This window comes from Vidua chalybeata, chromosome 6, assembly GCF_026979565.1.
Source record: "Vidua chalybeata isolate OUT-0048 chromosome 6, bVidCha1 merged haplotype, whole genome shotgun sequence".
Classification (NCBI taxonomy): Eukaryota; Metazoa; Chordata; class Aves; order Passeriformes; family Viduidae; genus Vidua; species Vidua chalybeata.
This window is the reverse complement of record NC_071535.1, coordinates 54877293-54903329: the sequence shown is the minus strand read 5'-3', so window position 1 is coordinate 54903329 and position 26037 is coordinate 54877293. Positions and strand designations below refer to the sequence as shown.

The window sequence follows — 26037 nt, the reverse complement described above, 5'->3', positions numbered from 1 at the left end:
GTGGGATCACAGGTACTGTCATGCACACAGGGAACAGGATCTGGGCTTTCTAACAGGATTCACCCTGACAAGGATTTTGCCTTATTAATCCTTCTGTTTCAGATGGCTCGAACAGATTACTCAGGCACTGAAATGGGTAGGCTTAAAACACCACTTATCCCTGATTGCTGGAATCTTGTTCTGGGAAGCATCTGGGAGAACAGTGGTTGTTTTGTGTTTTAAACCAGAACTTGGGGCTTAGCTCTGAAAAACCTTTTATAGTGCAGGCTCTGGAGTATGCAACCTGTCACTAAGTGGCAGATTTATGGTTTGACTTTCAGCTCTCACTTCAAAGCACAGAGAAACCACACTAACCACAACAACAGATAGTTTTGAATGGAAATCAATCAGCTTGAAGTGATTAATGCCTGAATATTACTTAATTCCCAGTCTGGCATGCCCACACCTAGCCCTATCAGGTTTGGCAGACACAGACTGGGATGACCAAGAGTATTGGGTCACTAAAAGGTTATGATTGGCTTGAAAAGTAGTTTGAACTGGAGGTGTGAATTTAAATTGCTATAATCCCTGTCATTTTGATTTAATTTTTTAAAAATCCATTCTAACTTCACACCTTTAGAATAAATTAAATTTGCCTGTAGTCTCCTATAGTCAGGCTTTAAGGTAAAGCCTTAAAGGTTGCAATTATGTCACTTGAAGGAGCGTGAAAATAAGGAACCCATTTCACTCACCCCCTAAAATATGTGAGAGTGGCTTTAATATTTTCCCAAACACATATGAAGAGTTATGATATAACATTATTGCTATTCATAAATGTAAGAGACCAATGATTTCCTGGAAACTGTTTGTTTTTCTGGAGCTATTTTCTGCATTTTTCTTGAAATGTGGCTGCTTTGAAACATTAGGAGACTTAAAATTGCATCATTGATGATAAAAGATACTTTTACATCTTTAATTTTAAATGTACACTGTTTCTAAAGTTTTTTTTGGGAGGGGGGCGTTTGAGGAGTCTTTATCTTGCAAAGATACATTTTAAATATTTTTTCTGAAACCTGCAGTATATAACATTGTATTTTCCCCTCCTGTGACCTGTGTACATGCCATGTATATTTCAAGCTTTCATCTTTGATGCCCTAAATCAGGTTTTACCTGATTTTGCAATATTCATTTTGCTTACATGACAACAACAATGATTTGTATTGATTTTTCTCTTCCTTGTTGGTTTTCCCCCTGATTTTCTTGCTGAGCTTTTCTAAAGTTAAAAAAGTAAGAGATGCCCTATAGACCATCTTCCAAATGTGTGTAATACATGACCTGGTGCTTAATGGTTTTCAGCATTTCAGAAGCAAGAACGTATGCTGAATTTTGATTAAATGCATTTGATGAGCTATCTAATGGTTTGATGACAATATTTGAGTCAGGGTTTCTTGAAGTTAATATATTGTATTACACAAATCAATTCGTTCCATTAGTATCCTAAAATCCCAAGCATCTGTTTGGAAGCTCAATAAATCGGACTGCTCTGGTATCTTTATCTAGGATATCAATATTCAAAAGCCTTGCTACATCCTGAACGTGCTGATTGCACCTTTTTCCTTACAGAAAATCAATTACCCTGCCCTACAGCAGCAGAATTTTAAAAAGGTACAATCCAGACTTGAATTTTACTCTCTGATTTGACTTGTGGCTGCTGTTTGTGCATACAGCTCTTCTGTGGGCCTTGTTTAAATGCAGGATAAGGTCACCACTGTGCACCTGTTACTGCGCAAAAGCTTTTCCCTAATTTCCTAACAGCCAATATCATCAAGGGTGTCAGGGCTTTGAAGGAGTTTCTCTTGGCTGTCAGACTGGACTCAGGTTTTCCACAGAATCATCTCTAGCGATGTTTTTTCCTTTGACTTGGTCCCACATTCCTGGCTCACCAAAATTTGGGATTAGCATCCTTCTCTCCCAGCCTGTGTTCTGAGTGCTACCAGAGCCAGTGCTCTGACCCTGTTGGCTGACAGACAAAAATTACTTTTTTCCAAGTAAAGTCAAAATTAATATGTGTGGGTAGCAAGAGCAGACAGGACCTTTCCTGGCTAGGAAATGGTGGGGAACAGGGAATGCCTCAGTGTTCTGCTGTTTGGGGATGCACACAGAGTCTGCTGGAAATGTTCCCTGAGCCAGCAGCCCTGTTCCGGATGGAGAGATCGGAGCACGGAAGGAGTGACAGATGTGCCAAGGGATGTCCGTGAATAAAAACACCCTGGCTAAGGACTTCACCCTTCTGCTTCTCACACACACGCACCCAGTGATGGAGATGCCCCTCAGCTGATGTGTAACGTGGGCTCTGAGCTGCATTTTCGGGAGCTGTCCCTGCATTCAGAAGGTGGTCACTAGATGGCATCTTTGGGTACCGAATTTAGGGGAAAATCATCGCTAACGTTTCATTTGTACTCAGCCTCGTTTCAGTTCACTCTTACTTCTGCCTGGAGATAAAAACTTAAGAAAGGACATGCCAAGGCAGCAGGAGACAGGGGGGAAGGAAACGTTTTTCTGTATTTTTTTGTACTTTCTGAGCAGTGGGGTTTATCTTGAACTCTAATAATTATGTGTAAACATTTTGGAATACTTTTCTAGGTAATATCTGTGGAAATTTTTAGATTATGTACAAATGCAGATCTAGGAATCTGTCATTTGTGAGGTTTTTTCCTACACTCCTTGCAGATGATAGTCAATCACTAGGAAATATTCCAGATAAAATCACATCTTGAAAACACTTAAAACTGAAAGCAACCAGTCAGCAGTTACCAAAAAGGATTTCCAGGTTAAAACCAAAACAACTTCTGCAGCAAAGAAGAATATGTCCAGCACTCTAATCCTTACATATTAAGATACCTTTTTATATTTTTATATAGAAATACATAAAACTGCTGTCCAAATTATCTTGTTTTGAAGGTAATGTTGATCTCTTTCCTAAAACCAGCTGAAGGTGAGGGTAACTCAGTAGGTGGCAGTCCTCTTAAACCAAAGAAGAAACAGTGTGACTATCAGAGAGTGGGATGTGAATGCAATAAAGTGTTTATTAAACATTTCCATGTCATCCAAAGTCAGTGTGGCTTGCATTTTTTATTTAAAGTCCTCCAAGCTATTGACGATTTCTTTTTCCTATCTGTAGTTGTTCTGAAAAATTGTGATAATAACTCTCTAAATGTATTCTCAAAGAGTTCTGCTTGCAGACTTCTCCCAAGTGCTTGTCTGTGTGTCTAGAGCTTGTTTTGGTTCTTTTTTTTTTTTTTTCTTGCTTCTCACAGAACAAGAAGGATCTGTCACCCACAGATTACACAGTGTTTTCATCTGAATTTCTTAAAGAATGATCCTTAGAACAGGAATCACTGTTCTCACTCAATAAATGGCCTGTGCTGTTAAAAACCTCCTCTTGCACTCTTCCCAGAGAAGTTAAATCCTTTGGCAATAGTGTCAGCTGCCTGTTTCCCTTTCCCCCTGTGCAAAGCTGGTCTGCCATGGATTTGTATCCATGATGCTGAAGGATCCATCACCCAAATGGTTTTATCCCTGCAGCATGAGGGACCTCTCTTTGATTCAGTCCTCTTGGTTGCCATGGCAGGGAACAAGAGCTGGTTTTTTATCTTACCTACAGGACAGATTTGTTACCCCAGCAGTGTGCAAATGTAGGCACAGAGTTTGTGGGGCTGGGCCCAGCCTCATCCCCAGTGGGTACAGCTGTGAAGAGCAGGTGAGCAGCATTGAAGGTGATGGGCCATGGAGTGCCCAGGTGCACTGAGCAACCCCCAAAGGGAACAGGGGGCACACAGGTGCACTGCATGAACATGAGGGGTACAACAGGTTGGGCTGAAGAGCAAGAAGGGCAGATGCTTGCAGCCTTCTGAAGTGGTGGGATGTTACTTTGTGTGGGCAGACACCTGAAGCTTTCTGGTGAGGTGTTACTCTGTATGGGTTGATGCTTTCTGAAATTGTGTGGTGATACTCTGTGTGTCATGGCTGTCTCAACTGTGACATGCAAACTATTTGAAAAGTAATAGCACAAAAATATATTCATTTAAAATGAAATAAGCCAGAGCTTTAGTGGTGTAGAAGAGTTCTAAACCTGTTAAATATAACTCCTGTTGCCTTCATCCCCTGTCTGTTTACTTCACTCCCAGCCCCTTTTAAGGAGCCTACAATCACTCCCCCTTGTGTGAAAGGAGCACACTCAGAGATACTTTTAAATAAAGCCAAGGGAGTTGCTTGTTTTCCTGAAACACAGAAGGTGTCAGAGGCAAAAAGCTCTGATAAGCTGTTTAAGATGCTCTAACAGTGTTGGTGGACACACAGGGGGCTTGAGTCTGGGCAGGTTGAAGGGCAGTTTTGATAACATTCAGGAATTTTTGACAGTGACTGTGGCTTGTCCTTTTCCCATGTGTTTAGTCAGATATAGACTGTGGGGAGAAAATGTGGCAAAACCACAAATATTTCCAAGGAGGCCACTGAAGATGAGGCCAAAGGATGTCTGAGAAAAATGAATAAATGTCTTATACCAGAGGGACGGTGTAAAAGTGAGAATTCTCATGAACTTTGCTGCTGCAGTTGATCCCAACAGCTTCTGTGTGTGAAAGTCTGAGTGGATGACTTCTGTGGGTTTTACCCAGGTATAGATTGTATATGTGTGAAGAAATCATGGCAGAGATAATCAGAGAAAGCTGTTGTATCCTGGGAAGCACTCAGAGCAAATCTGTATTGTAGTGGTCTAAAATAAACAGTTGTGTGTTATTTTTTATAGTCTTGTCCACTAGAAATAAATGTTTTAAAATGTAGTAGTATTCCATCACTTTGCATAATGTACTGGAAATACAGTCTGTGGAGTAGAAATAATTAAATGAAAATAGAGTGGTTGATGGTCCTTTAATCTTTTTATGTGCAGCATAAATGCCAAAGTAAAGTACACAACCCTAATAGCTACTTAATGGCCATGCAGGATGTTGTACAGTGGGCAAATAACTCTGCAAATGAAGAGCTGCTGCAGAAATCCTTTAAAAAAGTGTGGAAAAAAGTGACACAAGCTTTGACTGGGTGAAACTATGAAACAGATTGGAATGGGATATCACCTTATCACTGCTGTGCTTGACTGGGCAAAAATAACATAAAACCACCTTCTCTGATCTTGGGAATGTCTTTGAGATTGCTGGTGATCAAAGGCACATTTGGGGCTTCCCAGTGTCTGTAACCTTGCTTGTGATCAGGGGAGGAATCACATTCTGAGGTTGTGTCTGTGGCTGCAGCTGCAGAATGCAGAGCTGAATAAATCTTGAGCTAAATTCTGTTTCCAGATTGATGTGTGGATATGACAGGAGATCTCATCATCTCTAATTGCTGTTGCTTATTCCAAGTGGTTCTTGCTGCTTCAGGATGTTGAAAATGCCAAAAGTTAGGTCTGCTTGGTAGTCTTCTAAAATATCTTTAGTAAGTGCCTCTTATAGTGGAGGGCAACTTGAAGTGTTGATTTGTGCAGTGGAGCAAAATTTCACTTGAAGTTTAGTTTGGAAGTGTGTTTATTAGCTCTTATAATGGAGGGAAAGAAAATAAATCCATAAGTATAGTTTCTAAAATAGAACAAAAATAAAATAGGAGAGACTTTGGCCTGGGAAGTGTCCTCTGGGATTTTTCATCAATCAAAAATATACATTTAAATTACATTCAATTTATAAAACTGAGAGGGTGTTTTTCTCCTCTCTATATTTTGTAATTTTCACAAAGCTGATGAGGCCTTTTTTTTTTCTTCCTCTGATTTCTAATCTCCTGACTTTTTGGGTAAAGAAGTCCATTTCATTAAATCCCTAATTAGGTATTCAGGAAACTCCTCATTTCTCTGGTTTTTGGCTAATGACCACTCTGCTTCACTGTATCTCAAAGCAAAATGTATGATGGCTTTTATTCCTTCAGGAATAAAGCAGATGACATTTAGCACAACATCTGGGAGGGGGGTAAACCCTCAGATCTTTGAAGTGTTTTTAGTAAAGTAAACACTGTTAAAATGGTTTGATGGGTTTACCTATAATACCCCTGGGTGGAAGGCAGGTTGTTTTAGTTCCTACCTACTTTGAGTGTTTTGTATCCACAGACAGGATTAGAATTTGATGTGTGCCAGCAGTATTTCAGTTTATGACATTTTGTGGAGAAAAACTTTCAAAAAATCAGTGTTATTCCTCCTTTGGTTCTGGGAGGAGCACCCTGATTCCCTGTCCTGAAAACACCTCAGTGAAGCTGGGCTGCTGCTGTCAACACACAACATTGCAACTGATTTTTGTGATTACAGGCCAACAAAACAAATCAAAATGCATCTAAAGCTGGCAGAACTGCAGTTAACTCTAAATCCCACACTGTGAATAGCAAACCTACCTTTATCTGCCTCATTCCTGTTACCCATTTCTAGATGAGGTCTCTTCTTTTAAACAATATTATCTTAAAATTTTGACATCATAATGTTCTTAAGGTGACAAGTTGTCCACTTCAGGTTATGTGATGAGGAAGGAGATTTATCTAAAAGCAGTTATTTGTCCATTTTCTCCTGAAATGCTGGTGGTGTATGACAATAAGTTGAGGTGCCCTAGCAGTCCTGTGAAGAGTAATTAGACAGTGATGCATGAAACAGTGAGTGTTTAATCAGTTGGATCTTTATGACTGTCCAAAGAACTCTTCAAGCTGTGCAAATCATTATTACTGGGAGGTGATTATGTCTTGTGCTGTCTGTGTGCAGGATTAGGGTAAATAATGAAATGAGATTTTTTAAATTATATATTTGGAGGATTAGATTTGCATGGCCTCTTTGTGGATTAAGTTTGGATATGCTGAGATGCAATTTATATGTGCAAAGGAGATAAAGGAGAGGGAGCAGGGGGAGAAGGTTGGAGTGTGATTATCAAGCACAGAGAGATGGCTAATCCAGGTGGGCTTAATACACTCAATTACATTTTTTAGAAAGGAATAAACCTACTAAGTAAAGATCTCAATTAAGTGCATCCCATCTTTGAGACACCACCACAAAACAAAAATTCAGAAATTCAAAATCTCTCCTGATTCTCTTTATTTGCCTTTTTCCATTCAAATTTGAGAGGTCAAAAAGTCCACAATATAAAAGCTGCTAACAGGTCAAGGCTGTATTTTCACATTGCAGGTTTGAGAGTGGTTTTGGGAAGTTTTGTATGTCAGTTGAGAGGTTCAAGCTTTTTACATCATTTCTTTTTAAGAAACACCCAGACTATTTGATTTTTTTCAGTTGTAACATTTTACAAATCTCATAAGTAAAAATCTCATAAGTACAAAGATGCAGCATAATTCCTTTTTTCTTATTAGTTTATAGACATTAAGCAGGGCACATAATGGAGTTTCAGGAATATGTCAGTCTTAGGAGAATTCATTTCCATATCACTGCTTGCTTCCAAGAATTAGTAATTTAGGCTTGCAGAAAACATCTAGAAATTACGAGTTTATTTTGCCATTCCTGCTTTTGTAACCTTTGGGCACCTTGGAAATGGGTTTTGACATTTCTGTAACAATCAAACAAATGTACATTTTTATCATTAAATTTACAACCTTAAAGCTCAGGTGCTTTTTCAGCTGCACGACTTTAATCCAGGTTTATTGCCTGCCTTTGGTGTTTGCTGTGGTCTCTGGGATGCTGTTTGCACTCCCTGTGCCCCAGGTACCTCATTCTCTAAATTGTGAAGCTTTTCTGAGGAGAAACTTCATGAATATTGACCCTCAGCAATAAGCTGGTCTTTTATGCGATCCATTTTAGGGTTGATTTTCAATTCTACTTAGGCAATTTCATCCTAATTGCATGATTTGAATTATGTTTAATTTTTGTAATACTTGTATTACAAGTATTTGTCCTGCAATTGCATGTTCAGATAGTATTCCGAATTTGTGTAAAATCATACAGTTTTTTAAACCTTCACTGGATTTTGGGGGAAAAAACACTCTTCAATTAAAATCCATCTAATTTTCTAGTGATCCATTCATGAGGGTTTCAAAGTGTGTTATAAATAAAACTTTTCAGTTTCTGTCACAGAAGAACTCAAAAATCTTAACTTTGAAAACAATTTTACTGTCACATTTAAAATAAATCCTTAATCCAGAGTCAACTAAGTGGTGAAAAATGAAACTTGAAAGGGTCTGGCTTGAGATGTAGATAAAAGATTGTCAGATTTGAAAAGGAAGACCTACTTTCTGCTCTTTTTGTGAAGACTTCAGCAGATGAAGAAAAGGCATTAGGTGAAATTGTAAGAACTAACAAAGCAAAAGCTAACAGAAAGGGTAATATATATATATATTTCAGGCTGATTTTCTAGTATGATCTTTTAGTGTTCTTAATGTATACTTATGCCCCCTCCCCCTTTTCCCCCCCTTGTTCTGGTTTTTACAGCCTATGTATTTGAATCTAATTAATTAGACTTTATTCCCAGTGGTGGCTTGGTGTCAGCAAGGAGAACCCCAAGCAGGTAAAAACCCCAGATCTCAGTTCTCTGAGTGCTTCCTTTAGTAGATGTTCCCAGTATGGATGGAGAGTGCTCAGCTGTGGTCTAGAAATACCACATTATTCATTTGAGAGGCCTTTTCCTGCACAAGTGTGTTTCCTTCTCCTCAGTTTCTCCTGTTTGAAGTCCAATTGCAATGTTTATTGGCAGAAGTTGCATTAATTTCAAGTAGATTTGGCACAGGGGCTGCACATTTCTGGTGTACACACAGGTAGCACAGACAGCTCATCTCCAGTCTGTGCTCCAGCCTTTGAAGCACCATTGTTTATTCAGCCACCTCCCTTTTTATATGGAATGCCAACCACTTGGGAGACATTTTCTGCAAAATGTGACCCAGTCAAGCAGAACTTGACAAAATTATCATTAGAATTTGAAAGCTGTATTTTTTTTCAGTGTTTTATCAACTCATTCTTCAAGAGTAAGGGGAATTGGAAAAATAACAGGGTGGTAACACCAAGTTCAGATAGTCTGAAATAACTCTCAAAACATTTGTTTGGAATCACCAGCACAGTCCCTGTTCCACAGCATTTGAAATTTTCCTGTGGGATGTGAAGTAGGAATAGGTTGAGTCAAAAGCAGTGGGAATGGGGCTTGGGAAAGGTCTGGAGTATCAGAAGTACCTGGGGCGGGGGGGGAAAAGGAGGCTCCAGGGAACCTTCTGGCTCCCACAGGAGGGGGCAGCCAGGTGGGATTGGGCTCTGCTCCCAGGGAACAGGGACAGGACAAGAAGAAACAGTCTCAAGTAGTGCCAGGGGAGGTTCAGTTTGGGTATTAGGGAGAATTTCTGCATGGAAAGAGTTGCCAGGCATTGGTATATTGGTACTGGAACCCAAGATATTTAACAGCCATGTGGATGTGGCACTTGGGGACATGGGTTAGTGGTGGCCTTGGCAGTGCTGGGAGAACATTTTTACTCAGTGATCTCAGAGGGCCTTTCCAACCTTAATGATTCCATGATCCTATAGTTCTGTGATTAGTAGAGACCCAGCTGTGGCTGAGCTGTGTGCTGTGGTTGCACATGGATGTTTACTATTGTATTGATCAGAAATTATATTCACATCAACTGTTTTAAGGCTCATTAGCCCTTTAATGCAGATCAAAGCTTTCACTGTCTTATTATTCGTCAAAATGACTCAAGTGAAGTGTCTTTGACCAGAGAGACGTTTTCAGGTCCTGTGGATTTTCATGGCAAAACAAATGTGTGGCATCAACTCCATTTGTGCTTTGCAACATTTACTGTCTGACTTCATTGTGTGCTTGTTACGTGAGAAGTATTTTTACTGCATTTTCTGGGGTTTTTTTTCTCCCTCTTATAAGCAGCAAAAGAGTGGGTTTAAAAAGAAATATAAAGCAGTATTGTTTTTAGAACACTGCAACAAAATATAGAAGTGATACTGTGGCACATTTCTAATAGCTGGGCTGAATCATATTCTGTTCCTCTAATGGCATGCGTAATTGCTCCAGGTTTTCAGGCGTCCTTCAGCCGCACTTATTTAGATTAGTGACTGATGCATTTCCATGGAAACTTGCAGCAGGGAGAAAAAAACCCTCTTGGTACAGCGTGGAACTGAAGGGACGTGGGCTTTGAGCCTGGTGTAAAATAAGGCTCCTTGCTTGTGGTCAGCTTGGTTTGGGGATTTTGTTGTAGCTGCTCTCTGCATAGGAAGAGGAGCTGGCAGCAGCGTTTTGTGTGGCAATTTGGAGCGCTTGTCAAATCCTACTTTCCTTGATAAGCTTCAGCTTTTTGAGTGTGGTTGAAGGAGTACCTTCTGAAATTAAATGTCTGGGTGTTTGTTTCTGTGAGATGCAGAAGCACCCAAACCCCAGGTGAGCTGGTGAGAAACTGTCTGGAAAGTCAAAGTCCAAGAATGAAGTTAATTTTGGAGGTGGTGCGTGGAGCTTTAATGAAGGATCATTGAGTTTTGAAGTGCTAGTGGCAGGAATGGAAAGGTTTTATAGAACCTCCATCATTAAAATACCTAGAAAATATAATTACTTTTAAAAACTTTACACAGTACTGTTGCTTTCTTCAATATCTGGTACAATCTTTATATGCACTGCCTAACATATAATATCTGATTTTTAGTGCTTTCTTAGAAAACTCAAGTCTCAGCATTCTCAGCAATTTTTTTCTGATTTCCAGGAGTGTTTAAGGTTGCAGCATGGATTTTCAAATCTGTTCATTTAAAGTAATTGCCCTTATGTGTCTGCACAATGCTGTAAGGACAAGTATCTATCATACATTTTAAAAAGTAGAAATATTTTTGGATTTGGCTCCTTTCCTGTTGCAATCATCCTAATTATTTGGAATACTAGTGTAGGTTCTCTAGGAGTAAGGTCTCAAACCAATGGGGATAGTTTTTTCTATTTGAAAATTAATTATCCTGTGGCCTGGTTCTGAATCCTGTGTTACTTAGCAGTCATCAATGCGAAGTACCTCTAACCATATCTAGAAATTATTTTGGTATTTTATATATGTTATTTATTTTATTATATCTATACCTAGCCATATCTATATATTCTGATACATCACCACATGTTCAGTTGCTAAAGTCTGGTACTCCTGTTAAAAGTGATGTGGTGTTTCTAAGTAATTTTTCTTTTGCATTTTTGAATTTGTAGTTGCATGTTGTATTTTAGACACATGCAATAGTGTGGCAAGGCAGAAATTCTTCCTGATGAGCAGGGAACTTCCACATCCACAGCTTCTTGTTCCACCCTCATCTTCCCCTCCCTGGTCCTGTGTAAGCCTGGGTACCAGATTGCTCAGCACCATCCTGTTCTGAGCTTTTTGTTTGCTGTGACTGGAGTTATAACATTAAATTAGAAGTTATTCTGAGGTCCTTACAGTGGAAGCTGTGAAGTGTTCCTCTGTTTGTTGGGTTTTGGTCATGTTTGGTCATTTTCACTGCATTAGCCACAGTGAAAATCAGATTGAGAAGTCCACGTACACAATCAAGGCAGAGGAAAAACAAAAGGCAGTGCTGTGGTGAAAAAGATTGCGAGGTTCTAGGAACTTCCCACGTATCTCCCATGTTCAGCAGCTTCTTATGTATTCAAAATGTTATCTATTATTGAAGGCAGAGAATTTGACAGATCATTGATCCTGAGTACAGCTGGCAAAGATTTAGACTTGAATGGAGCTTCTTGTAAGGGAGGAAATTGAGGGGAAACATTTGTATCACCATTGATGATAAAAGTCCATAATAACTCTTGCTGAAACTTGCTGTACATGAAAATTAATGATTTTTGAAACGGAATAGAAGAATGGCTTTCCAGGGCCTGTTTTTCCTTACTCAGCCCAAAATAATTCCCCATCTGTTCTTTCCAACTCAGAGTGCTCAATGACCTTCTCCCAAGCAGCTGGTTTTCTTTGTGGGGCTGTAAACATGTCTCAGGTAAGAACAATCCCTGTCATGCTGAGCAGACCACAGCTCCTGCCACACAAGCAAATGCAGAGTTCCTTCACAAACCTCTAATGGAATTTCCCTAAATTTAATGCAGTCTCTCTGTCAAGGCAAAGTCATTAAGCCAGGTTTCACCTGGCACCTGCCCTCTGCTACAGGCCATCATTCTGGGTTACGCTGCTGCCATCAGTAAGAACACTGATATTTGCAGGCAATATTTGAACTATATGCTGGGAGGATGAAAAATATGAAATATGGTGTTATGATTAAAAACATTTCGTACCTTGAGTCAGTTCTAAAGAACTGCAACGTTACACCACCTGAGCTTTGTAAGTGAACAAACCATCCTGACCTTCAGGATAAGTAACATTTGCAGCAGATGATAGTGCCAGCAGGCAGCTCATCAAGACTTCTTTGTTCTCCCTGGATTTGAAAAACAAGATGTCTTTATTCATGTGTGTAGGAGCACTTTGGGATTGGCATGGAGAGCTGGTTTTTATGAGGCAGGTACATATTGTCAGGCCACAATTACAGGTTAGGCAAAGTGCACCAAGGTTGCTTAGTTTTGGCCTGACTTGGTGAAAGCTGGGTATTTCAGCAAAGATCAAACTAGGTGCACACGGACCAAAGCCATGTTCAGCTGCTAGAAACTCTGAGGTCAACATCCAGCTTTTTATGGGCTCTTCACACTTTTCCTTTAAGATGTATTTTACTCTGTAAAGCAAAGAGGGGAAAAAAAATCTGTCCTCTGCCAATTAATTTCCTTTGAGATCACTCAGGGCTGTGTTTGTGCCTGTCCCACACAGAGTGGCTTAATCCTCTGCATTAGGCGAGACCAAGGACTCAGAGCTGCCACGGATGGGTTGGAAATGAGGGGCAGAGGGAATGGAGACCCTCAGAAACCCAACAGGAGAACTTAGGGAGAGATCATGTGACCATTACAACATTTGGAAAACATTCTGCAAGTGAGGGAAGAGCTGCAGAATCCCAGAATTGTACAATTGTACAGATTGTATGAATTTGCAGCTTGTAAAGTTGTTAGGACAGTAAGAAGCAAATGCTTCCACAGCTACTTGCTGGGGCTTTATTTTGCAGGTATAAGTATGCTTTTTGTTAAATTAAATGGAAAACTGATGACATGGGAGACACTGTTCTTCCATAACTGCCTCTCCAGCAGGTCCAAGTTGTATATTTCTGTTATTAAGGTTTCCCTTGCAAACAAACTTGCTGATTCATTCCATTGATCAGCCATTTCAGCATCCTTTGTCGGTAAATGAATTCGCTGTATTCCAGCTAATCTTCCTCTAAAGATGAAGGAGGGAATCAACACTCAGTCTTCCTTTCTTTTTCTGAAAAAAAAAAGGAAAGGCAGAAGAATATGCTTATTCTCAAATCTGAAAAACTTTGAAAACCACATAAGATTTGCTATTTCTCAGCTCTGACTGAAAGAAAATTTGGTTGAGAGCATCACATCAACTGAACACTGGGACTTAAAAAAAAATAATCCGCATTAAATTAATGTGAATTAAAGGTATTCATTAATTTACCATTTAAAATGCCTTCATCATATGCTTCTTTTCTCCTGTTCCTCACAGTTTATCCCTTCAAATGAAGCATCAATGTTTTTACCTCAGATCTGCAAAGAAACGAAAAAGATAATTGTAGTTTCTGCTGAATTCTTGGGTGGTACATACTTGCAGATTTCACTTTCATGAGTTTTTATAACCCGTTATCAGAATCTATGATCAAACAGTTAATAGAGAAAATTTCCATTTCTATTTCTTCATCCCATTTTTGGTATATTTTTTAGAATCCATAATCCTACTCCACATGATTTGGAGGAGGATCCCCGAACTTCATCTTTCCTATGGCTCAAATGAAATGCTCAAAGAAAGCAATAAGAAATGTCATGTTAAACAATTGTATCATAGGCTTGAAAAAACTTCTCATTTATCACCATTTTAATGTACCTTATTTAATAGAAAATCCAGTTTTGATGAATCTCCATTTTCTAAGGGGAAATGGGAATAAGTAAAATAAGTTACTGAGACTTCACAGTTTGTGGTATGAAGAATATTTTTATCTTTTAATGTGATTATTTTCTGGAGCATCATTTGGCATGGCAGATATTTTGGATATACTTGGGATAGAAAAATGCATGCTTTCTTACTGATGTTTTCAATCCCATGAACTTTTTCTTATGGCGAAATTTGGGTCAATTTAAGGAAAAACTCATAAGATAAGAGCCCTGTCTTGTTGCAAACCAGCACAAGTGTCCTTGAATAGTGAATTTCTGATGACTTTATTATTAGACTGCTTTCCTCAGCTTTGAATATCTTCTGGTCTAACCCCCAGCATAAATGGCTGGGAAAGGGTTTTCCCCCAGGAAGGGGAAGGTGCAGAGGGAAGGCCTTAACCTCTGCCACTGTTTTGGGTGTTGCAGCTGCAGAGAGCTGTAGGTGAACTGCTCTGACAAAGAACATCTCTAAATGTCTGTTGGGAGTGAAACATCTCCCAGGGCTGTCACTGGGGAAGAGGGAAGGAAGAAGGAAAAGCTGCATGTTTTGGGGTGGGGATAAAACCCACCTTTACCCACCAGTGGTATCTGGGGAGAGCCTGCTGCTCTCTTGCCTCCCAGTATCACAGCACAAATTCTGCTGTTGCACTCCTGTTTCCTCTGTTCATCCTGTGGGCATGCTGGTGACTGGGAACCTTTCCTAGAGTGCTGGCAGCTCTGACAGCATCCCTGCTGGCACAGCATCCCGCGCAGTTTCCTTGGAAACACGGCGCTGAAATGCCCAGCGAGGAGCAGCAGGGAGGAGAGAAGGAGTGGAGACAGTTGGTTTGGGATTTTTTCCCCCTCTGTAGGAAATCAGGACTCTTGGATAACTAACTAATATGATTAAGTAGGAGTTATTTATTGTTTATATTACATACTTATTTATACATTCTAACATTATATACATTATACATTATATACTTATTTATACATTCTATACATACTAATTTATATTGTTTATATTATATACTTATTTATACATTCTATTAACTTTACTGCACGCACTGATCATGCATCTCTTGATTGGTGTCTCTATCTTGTTCACATGCTCTGCACACACTTCTCAAAGTATGTGATTGGTTACAGTCCAGGTGTTTCACAGCCCTCTGTTATCTAGTTATCTATCCCTGTTATCTGGTTCTTGTGGTCTTGTGGTCTGAGAAACAGAATTGTTTCTCAGCATCTTCTTTCTTAATTTAGCACAATTTATGTCTTAATAACCTTGACGAATTCCAGAGGGTGTTGATGAGCATAACTAGAAACGTTTTGGCTGGGGCACACAGTGGCCTAAACCTTGCAAACACATTGCTACACCCCTCCTAGTTCTTTACCTTCCAAAGCAATATCAAATATGTAAGCAACCTAGTCCAAGCAGGAGCGTCAGGGTGGGAGTCGGGCTGGCTGCTGGAGCAGGCTCACAGTTGTGACATGGGCTGAAACAGGGCATGAGTGGCCTCATATGAGTGGTTTAGAGTCCAAAATTTATTTCTTGCTTTTCGTGGCAGTGATCTTTCAGCTTTTGATAATGTCTGCAAGATCTGTTGGAGTCCTGTGGTCACTTACGAGACTGAAACAGAGAATCCACAGGAAGTCCTACATTTATTTGGAGGAAAGCCCTCACTGCTCCTGAGGTAGAGAAAGGAAGCAATGTTTTCCACCTACACTTTCTCAGTGCTCACCCCGCTTTGAACTCTATAAATTACATTCTGGAAGGTCAGGGTTTGAGCCTGTTGCTTACTGAGATGTCTGCAACAATAAATTATTCTAATAAAGAAACAGCTGGGGCTTTATTATTTTGATTGCCACTATTGCCAAGGGCACACAGCTTATTTCTGCTGCACTTTCACAGGCTTCAGTGGAAAATGGACCAGGAAAAAAAAATGTTGTGTACTTATGGTATTTACTCTGGTAAAATATGGACTTCTCAATAGATGCAGAAATGTCAAGTGATATCCCAATATTTCTCTCTATTGTCAATGTAAAGGAAACTGGACCATTTTTGCAAACCCTGGCATTTTGTTCTACCCCTTAGAAAAACTTTTTGAACTGATCCAACTTGATGTAGCGACTTTTCATCTGTGGTGACAGATATTCCTCTCAGTAAGAATGCAGTGTTATTAAAATAATTGTCTTTATTAAAATAAAGCTGCTAAATAATGTGTTTCTAGACCTTCAAGTCCATATCTTCTTGCGGGTCTTTCTAATCTGTCTGCAACCAAGTTTAAGAAGAAATCCTCAAAAGATTCTGTGGGTAAAAGCTTCTTAAATAATGATGGGGTTGTTAGTGTTAGGTGGTCCTAACTTGATGCAAAGCATTTTGATAAAGAGTTCTGGTCTGAAGAAAACCTGGGACATAAGAATGGGTTCAAATCCAGGGAAACCTGGAGCTAATCCCTTGGTGCAAATATACCTATAACAGTGTTACTATGCTATATTTGGCTTGAATTCAGAACAGCATTTGTTAGGCATTTGCCTATGGGTTCTTTGTGTTCTTTTGTCAAGTCAGAGAATGGAATCCTTTTCCTTTTTCAGTCCCCAGTTCATTCTGATGGCAGATTCCTGGTCCTCCCCCCCTGCTCCTGGGTGTCTGTACTTGTGCTGTGTAATAGGGCAGCCTGGCATCTGTGTCGGAGGTGAGGGAAAGAGGGTAATTAGGGAGCTTAACACAGCAGCCTGGGAAACTGCCACTTAGCCTCGAGTTCAGCGCCTTGCAAAGTTTCTCTTTTCCCAAATAATCCCTGACTGCACACAGAGGAGTGGGGAGGGAAACACAGGGGTGGCAGCGCTGGGGAGCAGATCCAAGCTGCAGCTGAAGAGTGCTGGCTCTGCAATCCGGAGGAGCTGAACAAAGCTCTCTGTCTTGCTGTGCCTTCCCATCCCTCCCACCCACTTTGTATTCCTTATAGCACTGAAATATCATGCTATAGAAAACAGATTCTGCAGGGGAAACATCTGGCTCCATAAGGCTCAAGCAGTTGCTTTAAGATTTCAAAATGTTCATCATAATTTATTTTTTGTAATAATTTCTGAGACACTTCTGAGAACAGGCCAGGGGGAAACTCAAAGAGGACTCCAGGTTTATGCTTTTCTGTGTTTCTTCTGTTTAGGTCTCTTGGTATGAACCTGATTTTTAGAGTGGCATGAAAAAATGAATGTTGCTCGATGGGGAACAGACTGCAATTTGTGCAGTAGAAGCAGGAATTTTGGGTAAAAGAAAGGCCTTTTAGGCAGAAAACACAGGTTGTAGGTGAATGACAAAGGGGCAAAATAAACTAAACTATCAAGTAGGGTTCATCTTATAATAGGTATTTTCTCCCTCTCTGGCCATCCTGTAGGATGGAGTCTGGCTGGTCTCCACTAAATGTATATAAATGTAAATATTTCTGTTTTTTCCTAGTACTGCTTTTCTTGTGCCTTGCCAATTGGTGTACAGCTCTGAAGAAACAACTTTCTTACTCTTTTAGACAGCTGCAACCTTCATGCACATTTCCAGCTGAAATTTCTCTGTATTATGGATGTATTTGTATTTATGCCTCCAGCTGGGGGCATGATCCAGTTACATGTCAGCTGCACTGATTAAAGCAAGGAAATAGGCATTTTCCCCACCCTTCCTCCCAAAGTCTGCCTCCCAGGACTTTCTCCTGCTCCTTGGCTGTGTTCAAAGCCCTTCCATCCTGCTCTGATGTTCTCTTTCTCTCTGCAGGCTTGCCCTTGGTCATTTGACAGCACCAATCTCTCAGTCATTTGTACCATCCTTAAAAGCTGTGCCACAGAGGTGCTGTGCCTTGAGGGCTCTGGCTGGCTTGGAGAATCAATAAAATCTGTTGGGATGGTGTCAGACTATCCTTCCATGGAGAGTCCCTCCACTGTGCAGATGAGACTTTGATGGTCATAATCTAACCTGGAAACTTTTCCATCTGATTTTTGATGGCTCTTAGCCAAACCAAAGGTGATTTCATTGGAGGACCAACCCATAGTTAGGCAAAAAAATATATTGATTTGCATATTCTGGCTATTTTCCCAACCTTTCTGACATCTATTGCAGATTTCTCTTCTTTCTTCTTCTATTTTGCCTCTTAGCTATAAAAGACTCAAATATTGGACACAAAAGTTTTTACCACTGAGAATGTGAGTGGAGCTTTAAAACTTGTGAATGATGTGATTCATGACCTGCAAAAAGTTCTCCTTATTCACTTGATATGTCTGATGCCATAAAAGAATATCTCCAAAGCCAACATCTTTTTCCAAAATGCCTTGAAATTACATTCATTCACTGTGAGGGAATATAAGCAAATAATTCAGCACTTGATTAAGAAATACAGAAGTATTGAAAATTCTTTTTTCTCTGTGCAGAAACACGAACAGATAGAACAAAGAAGCTGTTTAGACACTACACTGTTGGATCCTATGACAGCTTTGATGCTTCAAGGTAAGAATTTTTCCTTTTGGTTGCAATCTGTTTACAAAACCTTCCCAGGTTTTATTTAATTGTTACATTTGGTTTAGGCTTTGGAGGGGAAGAGGGAAGCAGATCACTAAACAGAACTTCTGAGGGTACCATTTTACTTCTAAATTGGTTTTTATTGCAGTTTTCTTTGTTCGTATGGGATGGGTGTAGAAAATTCAGGAGCAGTCAAATTATGAGTTTCACTGTATTGTTTTGGGAGTGGTGCAAGTGATTTGTTGTTCTGAACAGTAACTTTGGAACCTGAGTAGAACTGAAGCTGCTGGAAATGAGAAATCAGATTATTTGTGAAGAATTCATGTTTTTTAAGCAGGTTCTTCTCCCCCATGGATATACCTTGAACGTACAGGTGACTGCTGCTAGAAAGCAGGAAGGGATGACCTTCAAAACACAGAACCTCAGTTAGCTTTTGGTGTCTTCTTGAGGAAATTTTGGTAGCATACTGGAATTATTATGCTTTTGTCCTGAGTGTCCAATTACAGCTTGGGTTTGTTTATTTGTTTGTTTGCAAGGAAACCACATTTATTGTAGGAGAAAAAACTCTGAAATGTGTAAAGCAATGGCAGTGTTTCATGTAGCACAATACTAAAATAAAAAGGTGACTGTTGGTTTTGTTCTGTGCTCTTAGACTTTGTTCTGAGGTTCAGACATAGCTTCTGTGTGAGTTGAAGAATTTGGGGAGGGAGTTCCCAGTTGGACATGACGTGATTGATGGGGAGAGTCTGATGATGGTAAAGTTGTCAAGAGAAGCTGTGAGCCCGTACTCTGAGACAAGTTCTGCAGAGCAGACTCAGTGGTTACTGGGGACATTTGCAGTGAGAAGAGTTGGCTTTTTGCAAGGTTCTTTGAGTGATCATTAGTCTACAAAATCCATATCCCTGTCTCTATATTTCAGTGTGAATGGATAGGGTTGTTTCTGCAAAAGAGAGAAGCTGTGTCTGCTGCATGTTGCCTCAGAGATATCAAATAATTCCACTTGGAAACCTCCGGCTACTTTCCAACAAAAGATTTTTTTTTCATTAGAAAATGTCAATTCCATCAAAACCTTCCTTTCCACCTTTCTTTTTGGGGGAGTGGGGGATTGTTGGTTTATTTCTATATTGTTTTGAGGGTTTTTTTCTAAAGGTATTGGGTTTGTCCAGTGCAACAGTAAAGCTCTCAAAAAATGTATCTTACCTGATTCAGGACTGAGCAGGAGAGATAATCAGGAAAAAATGAACTTTTGTACAGTCTTATATAAATTAGTTATGAAGTGTGTCTGCAGTTGATATCTATTAATTGTCTGAGTAGAGAGAGCAACAGAGTTCTCCTGACAAGAAGAAAACTCTCCTTGAGTTTCCACAGAGAATCCAAGACCCAGTGGATCTATTTGGAAGGGTAATAGTGGAAATTGAGAGGAAAAGGTAGGAGAAGGCAGAATTAATGTGAAATTCTAAGAAATACAGTGGAAAGGTAGGCTTGCTTAAGACATTTTTTTCAGCAAAGAATGGTAAATCTAGAATTTTTGTAAAGTATCACCAGGAAAATGAAAAATCCCAATAACACACCGAGTTGTGTTTCAGGTACCTGATTGGGGCTGCAAATCAGCTTTTTGTACCTCTGAATGGTGACCTCACTGGTGCTTGTGCATTGCTGCTAAAGCAAAAAGAATTTGTATTTCAGAACCTATCTGGAGATTAATGTCTCTTGGTGGTACATCCAGATTTAATTCCTCACAAGGGCTTCTTCAGGGAGGGGAATTATTCAAAGAGGCAAACAAGGTGTGAAAGTGAGAGCAATTTTTGATATTGCTAGATTTGTATTGCTTTGATTACTTTCTCTGTTATTATTTTGTATCGAAGTCGGGGAAGAATGCATTAGAACAGATTTAATGCTGGCAGCAAAGGTTTCATAAACATTTGTCAGAAGGCAATTGTGCCTCTGTGCTAAGAACAGCTCTGAATCCAAAGTACTAACAAAGCTGATCCAGTTCCTTTCCAGAGATGGTATGGGGGAGTGAGGGGAAGTGTCTGCTCCCTTCTCTCTTTCCTTCTCCCTCCCAAAGGGTGAAAATTGCTGAGTAGAAACACTCTGTTCAGAAATCTATATTAATGGGCTTATTCACATGCAGGAAAATACATTGTACATGGCATTTTTCATCTTGAGGAAAATGTGCAGCTTGAGTAATGGAGCTTCATTAAATCCTATTTCAGCTTTGCATAAGAGATCAGTTATCCATACATTAACTTTGGGAGAATGGGGAGGATGCTTACTTAATGTGGAGAAAGGCACTGAGACTTGCTTGCCCGTGCATATAGTCACTAAATATCATACAAATATAATATAGTATTTGAAACTACCAGGTCTGATGTATTATCTGCTTTAAATGCTGATGACATGCCCTCAACAGGGAAAAATTTCTTCTTAATGTCTATCCTCTTTCAGTTTAAATCCCCACTCCTTGCCCTAAAGAGCAGATACACCACTGAAACTGCAAGGAGATAATGCAAAACTGCTCTGCCACATCTCTGAAGTTTTCTGTCTTCCCTGGATTTGTCAGCAGTTAATTCAAATGAAATTATTTGTAGGGTGTAAATGAGTTAATTGATTAAGGTTGAATTCCAGTTTAATAACAGAAAGCATTGCTAAGGCATAGAATGGATGTTCGAATTAAAAAGAAAATCTTTTTATTTTAAAACTTAAAGCTAAGATAAACCTTTAGAAATTAGCATTTTTTTATCTGCTTTTTAACTGAAGTGAGGGAGTTGATTAATTCTTTCAAGATGGGACAGTGGATTGTTCAGTCAGGAAAATATGTGGAATTAATGAGTTGTTTAATTTCAAATGTAAAATATTATCACCCTTTTAAATGGAAAGGGACTGTTAATATAGTGATAACTTAGTTTTATACTCTGGAGACATAAATTGTATGAGACATAGTGTGGTGCTATGTAAAAATTATAAACTTGGTGTGGTGGAAAACATGATTCATTGCCGCCATGAATTTGGGAACTTTAGGACACTACAGTGGAAACTTTTCCTACTGCATTCATTGCATCATCTCCCACCCCCAGCAGAACAGGGCAGCAGCAGAAGTCAATAGCACAACTGAATGCCAACATCAGTAATCAAAACTGCACAAGAATGGGAGGTCTCCTGCCTATTCTGTGTCTTTCTTCACAGAGTTATTGACTTTCACATGGGGGTTTTCTCCAGACTCTCTAACTGGTTCCAATCCCTGCATGGCAGAAGTTTTCCTGGTGCCTTTCTTTGATGTCCCATGGCTCCAGCAGTATAAAGGAGCTCACAGGAAAGGACGTGATGACAAATAACCTTTTCCAAAGGCTGGTTGCCACCACATTAAAGACAGGACCAAATTGATTTGCCTTACGGTTTTTGTTCTGTTTTTCTGGAGGAAGACAAAGAGGAAAACAGGATGGTGTAATCTGTAAGAAAACTTAATTAAAGGCTTAATTCATTCGCCCTACTGTCCCTACTTGGAGTCAGGTGGCAACATGCATGTCCCACGAGTGTAGAAGCTGACAGGAGCAACTCTTCAAAAGCCAATTTACATACAAGCATCTAATAAAAAACGGAAATTCTTCTCAGAAGTTGTTTCCAGGCCATTCTCTGTTGCTCTTGTCATTTGTGCTGTTGGATAGAGCAGCATAAGATTTAATCCTGAGCAGCTCAGAGACACTCCTTGGCGCAGCTGAAGCTGTCTGCCCCTGCACCTCAGCATGCTGTGGAGAGCTTGGTTATATTTTTAATTTTTTTAGCCCACAGAATGTGGCTGTTGGATACCTTTGTCCCAAAGTTGTGATGTAAGTGGTGCTGTCTTGACAGTTTAAGCATTAGGCGTGTTCCACACCTATTTTAGTGGAAGATCTAAGTCCTATGCAGAAATACTTTCATCTGGCTTCACATGGATATTTCACATAAATAATCCTCCCTCTGGAGAAATGCAGTTGCTCATCTCTTTAAATATAGACTTTAAAATAATAAAATATAGATTTAAAACAGATGGAAAGTTTTAGTGGAATTCTGGCCACTGCAAGAGGTGAGGAATGTAAAACTGACAGGGAGCAAAGGGATTTTCTCCTTGGTTATGGTGGCCCCGTGTCCCTGGGGTGGGGAATTTGGCTTATGTGCATGCTGAGTACTGCTTGCCTGGCAGCAATCCACTAAATCCTGGCAAATGGATCCGTGCAAAAACTGAGGGAAGGTATAAGAGCTGTTGTTATGTTTTATATCCTGCTTCCCACATTTTCATGTTGGTTCTGTCCAGGCAGAACAGTGAGAGTAGTGTTGTTACATGGAAAATAAATGGGATTTTCTGAATTAGGGTAAGAACTAGATGATATGGGATTGAAACTGAATGATCTTTAAGGTCTCTTTCAACCCAAACCATTCTAGGATTCTGTGAAGTGCACTTTTGTTTGTTTGTTTTCTGTTGGATATCACCAGTTCCACTGTACTAATGTTTCCTGGAAAGTCTGTACTGTTCAGGTGATCTCTTGAAGGAAATGGGAGTAAGGAGATTAAAATGGTGCTGTTCACTCTTAACAGTAAATCCACAATCTGGAACTGACACTTTGATAATAAGTGGAAACTGATTTTACAGCTGTTTTTACCTGCAGGCATATATTTTAAACATAGTCCTTGGTTTCCTCTGGTGGAAATAAGTAAAACCAGCAGCATTTTAACTTTTTTTGCCTATACACATAGCTCAATTTTTGCCTAGAAGATGGTAACAAAAATATCTGAGTATGCTCATCATTGTAATTAAATATAGCCCTGTGAGCCAGTGATGTGGTTACATCTGAAAGCTCTCTGAGATTTTAATGATTTAAAATCTCTGCAGATGTGATATCATGGTTCTCTTGAGCACAGAGAATGGTCAGCACCAGCCAAATTGTAGGGGGAAAAAAGTATGTAAAATGTTTTGTGTAATGTAATCTCACCTGACGTCTAAAGTTATTTTGTTGGATTTGCCCTGTTGTCTGTTCTGAATTAATTAATTAACTGTGCGTATAACAGCCTGACAGCACTGAGCTGCTCTTAATGTGAGGCAGAAAGGCAAGGGTAGCTCAATTTTAATACCTTGTGCCTCATTAACTTGAAGAGCATAATTTGATGCAATTTGAAGAATAGCATATATATTTAAGCAATAATTAATGCATTGTAGCCTCTGTGGAGCAGGTGGAGATATAAAATGTGAAGTTTTTCATTTACAGTTATTCAGTTTCTAATGGAAATTCCTTTGGTTGCTAATTAACAACTTTGCACTTTGCCTCCCCTGCTGTTGTGTGATGCCACGATGGAGCTTTTTGTGTTGGTGGCTACAGCAAATATTGAAAGGAATAGCTGAAATAGGAGGTAAAAAGGGTGTGTGTGTGTGCATCTGAATTGTGGTGCCTCTCCATCTAAACCTGTACTATAATTGCACTATTAAGGTCTAATACGATTATGGTAAGATGCAAAACACTACTGCGAGTGATAGAAGTTTCCATCAGCTTCTAAGTGCATTTTTAAGCTGTTTGCTGCCTTAACAGAGAAGTTTGCTCAACCCACTTCAGTAAGATTCCAGCTTTTAGCAGCTAATGGTTTGGTAACTAATGACTAAAATGTGTCAGGCATTTTCTGGGCTAGATGTTTGCCTAAAGTTTTAGTGGTAAGTGTTAGCAAAGAGACCTCAAGAGCTAAGAAAAAAGATATACAGCCTTTGCCAAATGTAGAATTACAATGCTCCTTCTGAAAAACTTTTAGGATCTGCCTCTAGTGCTAGTCCAGACTTAACTGTGTGCCTGGGATAGAGAAGCTGCTGCTTGCAAGGGCTGGGATTTGGGGGTTGTGCCATTTCCTGCACAGCAATTGGTACTCCCAGGCTCAGCAGGATTTCTGCAACTCCTCCGGCCGGATGCTGGAGGACAGCATGGATTTAAATGTCACCACTGAAAGCAGCAGCCTGTGTCCTGTGCATGGCGGGGAATAAAGTGGGTTTTTTTTTGTTTTTTGTTTTTTTTTTTTTTTTTTTTCTTTAAATTAGAAGAGAGGAACTGAAAAAAAGAAAAGAAAAAGGAGTGGAGATGCAGAACAAGTTTGTGAGGGTGTAACACCAGGTTGATTAGAAACAAGAGCCACAAAATTAGAGCAGAGAAAAACAGGAGATTGAAATGGGAATTTTTCTGGGCAGTGGGGAGAAAGTAATTTCTAATTTCTAATAATTAGTGTTTTCCATTCCTGTGTCCCAGCCCCTGTGATGATTTAATTCCCTGCCCCAGGGCAACTTTGGCTGCCGTGCTGTCACCTCATCACCAGATGAGCAAAGGCTCCATATGGTGCCTCTGGTTGGGAATGATGCAGTTGGAAGTTTTGGCAGCCCCAAAGGGAACAAATAACTGGTGAGCTCGCACTGTGGGCTTGCCTCCAGTGGGAGTGATCTAAACCACTCTTTCCCCCCTCACCCTCTCTTTCCAGGCAGATTTTCACAAATATTTGTTGCATTTGGAGAATTTGATCTATGAGGCAACATTCTCAAGGTGGCTGGCAGGCAGAGTATGGGTTTTGTTCCTCTTGAAAGCTGAAATAATCCAAAACTGGAAAGGGGTGGATTTTCATGCTCAGTCTCTTTGGTGGTGCAAAAGGAAGGTGTGGGGGGAGGGTGCCTTGTTCCTCCAGGGGCAAACAAGATGTGCTGGAGCTGTGTTTCTTTGACAAATGGAATTGAACCCAACAAAGAAGGAGCAGCTAAAGAGCAAACAGTAGCTGGTGATGGAGCATTCACCTGGACTAAAGGAGGTCTGGGCTTTAGTCCCGTTTGTGTCAGACTTAAATCCACAGCCTGAGCTGCTGCTGAATGTGGCAAGCACATTTCTCTCTGTGCACCTCAATAAAAAATCCTGAGAGAGAGAGAAATGTGCTTGCCACAGCTGAATGCCAGGAGCCTGCTGGACAGAGCAGGGCTTTATCCAAGCCCTTTGAAAGTCTTCCTCTTTCCCTGAGCCAGGAGCAGATGCTCTCTCCGTCCTCGTGGATGTTAGGGGGTGCTCCATGGGAATGATTGGCAGATGCACCGATTGAGTGGCTGGTGAGTCTGCTGGGGCTCCCTGCTCTCTCTGACACAAAATGTCAGCCTGTTTTTGGAGAGATGATGTCTGACAAGCACTAAAATGTATCAGCAAAAGCTTGGCTTTAAGGAATAAGTGTTACACAAAAACTGAGTTCATGGCAAGGTTCTGAGCAGAGGAATAGCAAGTGTTGATATGTGCACTAAGAAAAAGTGGCTCCTTCATCTTTAGGAGGAAAAAAACCCTGTTACTCATGTGTCTTTTAATTTCTCTAATTTTTTATAGGGCCGAGATAATGATGAATTAGGAGTTTGGTGCTCCAGTTGAAAACCAGGGCTGATACTGAGTAGATTGTGGGATCCTTTAGAGCAGCACATCCAAACCTGGAGCAGTTGCACCTATGGCAGAAGTGGTTTATATCTCTACTGCAACCCCATCCAACACCATAAATTCTGAAATACATTAAAATCTATGCATCTGAATTGACTTGAAATGATAAGCCAACATTTTTACCCTGTCT

At 40.0% G+C, this 26037-nt stretch overlaps 1 protein-coding gene across 4 annotated transcripts in view; it reads left to right on the top strand.

Moving 5' to 3' along the window:
- The window catches only part of SHANK2 (SH3 and multiple ankyrin repeat domains 2), a 248007-nt gene that overhangs the window by 102584 nt on the left and 119386 nt on the right, over positions 1 to 26037 (top strand). For all 4 annotated transcript variants that reach the window (XM_053945755.1, XM_053945754.1, XM_053945753.1 and 1 more), the window contains one exon: positions 18357 to 18432. In XM_053945755.1, coding sequence (XP_053801730.1) covers positions 18357 to 18432 — 76 coding nt within the window. The remainder of the gene's footprint in view (positions 1 to 18356; positions 18433 to 26037) is intronic.